At 50.1% G+C, this 2,723-nt stretch overlaps 1 protein-coding gene across 6 annotated transcripts in view; it reads right to left on the bottom strand.

Annotated features, from left to right (window-relative positions):
- Positions 1-2,723, bottom strand: part of LOC102676723 (agrin-like) — a 340,887-nt gene that overhangs the window by 231,987 nt on the left and 106,177 nt on the right. For 2 of the 6 annotated variants that reach the window (XM_031509405.1, XM_031509407.1), the window contains exon 1: positions 2,157-2,717. The exons of the other annotated variants lie outside the window; for them this stretch is intronic. In XM_031509405.1, coding sequence (XP_031365265.1) covers positions 2,157-2,442 — 286 coding nt within the window. In that variant the 5' untranslated portion in view covers positions 2,443-2,717. Of the gene's footprint in view, positions 1-2,156; positions 2,718-2,723 lie in introns of those variants that run through there. 6 annotated transcript variants of the gene reach the window in all.

Here is a 2,723-nt window from a genome sequence, read left to right as displayed (position 1 = left end):
GAGGAGGAGGGGGGGGGTTGCGAAAGGGGTGTGATAAAATTTATATCGCGTCATATAACGGTATCGGCTATCCGCGCCCAGGCTATCGGGCTCGTAACACAAATCTTCCTCGCGTTCAACCACGCATGATACATCTCCCTTGCGATTCGTCAATGTCCGTGCAACGTCCTTCTCCACCGTCGAATCGATTCTTCGTCCCCCCTCTCTCCCTCCCCACCGACCATTTCGCGATTTCAAAAATAGCATAGATTTTCGGATTCTATCGACCAAATGATTCGTACATTCGCGAATTTTCAACGACAATTATTCCCAATTATCGCGGAATTTTCTACTCGAGAATGGGGAATCGTTCGATGTAATGATCGGTAGCGGTGCGCAAAAAAGAGAAACGATCGGCTCGAATTTTCGAAAATTTCGAGACACGGGGAGGAAGGGAGGGTGGGTGGAGGAATGGGTAGGCTCGTTCCTCGTGGTAAATGTATTGTCCCCGGGGACAATGGAGGGGCTGATTGCGAGCCGGTCGGGCGAAAAGTCGAGCCGAAAATAAAGCGAATCGGTGAAACGGGCCTTTCGCCCGCTGCCAAACGCAGCCACTCGGAATAGTCGGGGGGATCCGAGCCCACCTCGCTCTCTCTCTTTCTCTTTCTCTCTTCGACTTTGCTATTTCATCCCTTGTTTGTTCGTCGTTTCGAGCAAAGTACGACCCGATACCCGGCGCCGGAAATCGGAGGGGAATCGTTGGGGATGGCTGTGCGCGCGACTCGCGAAACTCTGCTGACGCTCTTTTCCGACTCTGCGCCATCCTTTGTTCGCGATCGGCGTTGGTCGAATCGAGTCGAGGGATGGAGAGGGACGAGGGGGTGGCCGGTCTCGAAAACAGGGAGGAAGAAGAGATTTTTTAACGAACGGCCGCGCGCGGAGAGCGAGGCGTGCGACGCGTGACGAATGGATCGAGAGAGTTTCCGCCATCGCGGTTTCCACGATTTTTTTTTTCCCATCGCTAGTCTTCGTAAGGGGAAGATTTTAACGAGTATCGATTTTTTTTCACGTTTTCACGTTTCGAAAGGGATTAGAAGAGAAAAAAACGAACGTGGTAACAAGTTGTACAGGAGATTCGTGTAAACTCTCTCGATTAAGCGATCGAAAAACAAGCGTTAAATTTTAATCTACGACCTAATAGGGATAGCGTTTTCGACGATTAATTCTCGTCGAAAATACAATTTAGACAACAATTAATAATCGAAATTGAATTTTGTTATGTTGCGTATACGTTTATTTTCACGAGCAACCAAGAAGTTATTAATTATTGGTTGGACTAATTGGTCGATGTTAAATTATATATTATCGGCACCATATTGTTCTCTATGCGCTTTTAATCGAATCGTGAATCGAATGCTTCCAAAATTGGTCGGCTTATATTTCCCCAGGGAAGAGCGACAATTGCCTCGAAGGGTTCGAAAAAAAAAATATATATATATACACACACACACACACACAAATGATAACGCGGATAATAAGCGAAACGTTGCAAAGAAAGTGTTCAAAAAGCGTTTGAAAGGCCGACAAGATCCGCGCCCGGAGGAAAATTAAATACGTTTCGCCCTCGTACCGTTTCCCGTGAAGCGCGCGTCCGAGCGTTCACCGTGGAACAAAATGGATTCCCAAGGTGTACGTCACTCTTGTCCACCTCTATTCTTTAAACCCTCTTCTTCCATTTACCGCATTGTAATTCCGTCCGAACGGTTTCGCTAGTGGCAAGTCGCTACGTGCCGGGCATGTCAGATCCGAATATATAAAACTGGCTGGGAGAAAGCCGGTCCCCGGCTTAACGTATCGTCAGCACGTGTCGTCGGCCTCGACGTCGCCGTCGTCGTCGTCGTGCTCGTCCTTGCCATTATTATGGCGGTCGCGCGGCCGACCGTAAATAATTTGTATCGGATGCTCGTTAAGTGAACGGCTCTTTCGAATCGGCACGAAAGGAAGGAGAGGAGAAGAGGGAGAGAAAAGGGATCCGTAACTTTTGAACCGATATCGATATCTCAGGGATATTTGGAAACGAATCGTCCACTTGGCCGGTGACGTCGATTGATTTCCGATCGAGAGGCTAGGCGAGAAAATTATCGAGCCGCGCGTTGAAAAGGGAGTAAAAGACTCACAGTTCAGGTAGAGGACGATTCCAGCGACGAATACGAAGATAACGATAAGGAGGACCAACAAGAGCAGCACTATGGTAAACCTGCACCAAGAATTGGCCACGACCTCGGTCTGCCTTCCGTCTTTCGCCCGTTTCTGATCGATCACGCTCGATTCCCCGCTGACGTTCACCACCACGCCCTTGTACGGATACTGGGGAGTCTTTTTCTCGGCCAGGAACCCGTGATCGTCCTCGGGGTCCGAATAAACGCCGTACGCCTCGAAATTGTTCTTCCTGTAACCGTTCATCTTCTCCGCGGCGGTCTCCTCCTGATCCTGCGCCTTCCTCCCGTAACCACCGGACGAGGAGGTGGTCCCCAACTCGCCGATCTTCAACGTCTGATCGTACGATTTGTCGTGCAGGTAAGTCCTCGAGGACGAGGACCCCTCGTACTTCGCCCTCTCGTAGCTCTTGGAGCTGGTCAACTCGTACTTGGAATCGTAGGGGGTCGTCCCCTGTTTGTCGTACGCCTGCTCCTCCTCGTACTCGTACGATCTCGTGCCACCCTCGTACGACTTACCGGTCTCGT

The sequence above is a fragment of the Apis dorsata genome, unplaced genomic scaffold, assembly GCF_000469605.1.
Source record: "Apis dorsata unplaced genomic scaffold, Apis dorsata 1.3 scaffold_149, whole genome shotgun sequence".
NCBI lineage: Eukaryota > Metazoa > Arthropoda > Insecta > Hymenoptera > Apidae > Apis > Apis dorsata.
Note: the sequence above shows the minus strand (reverse complement) of the source record. Positions and strands in the feature narration are given on the sequence as shown.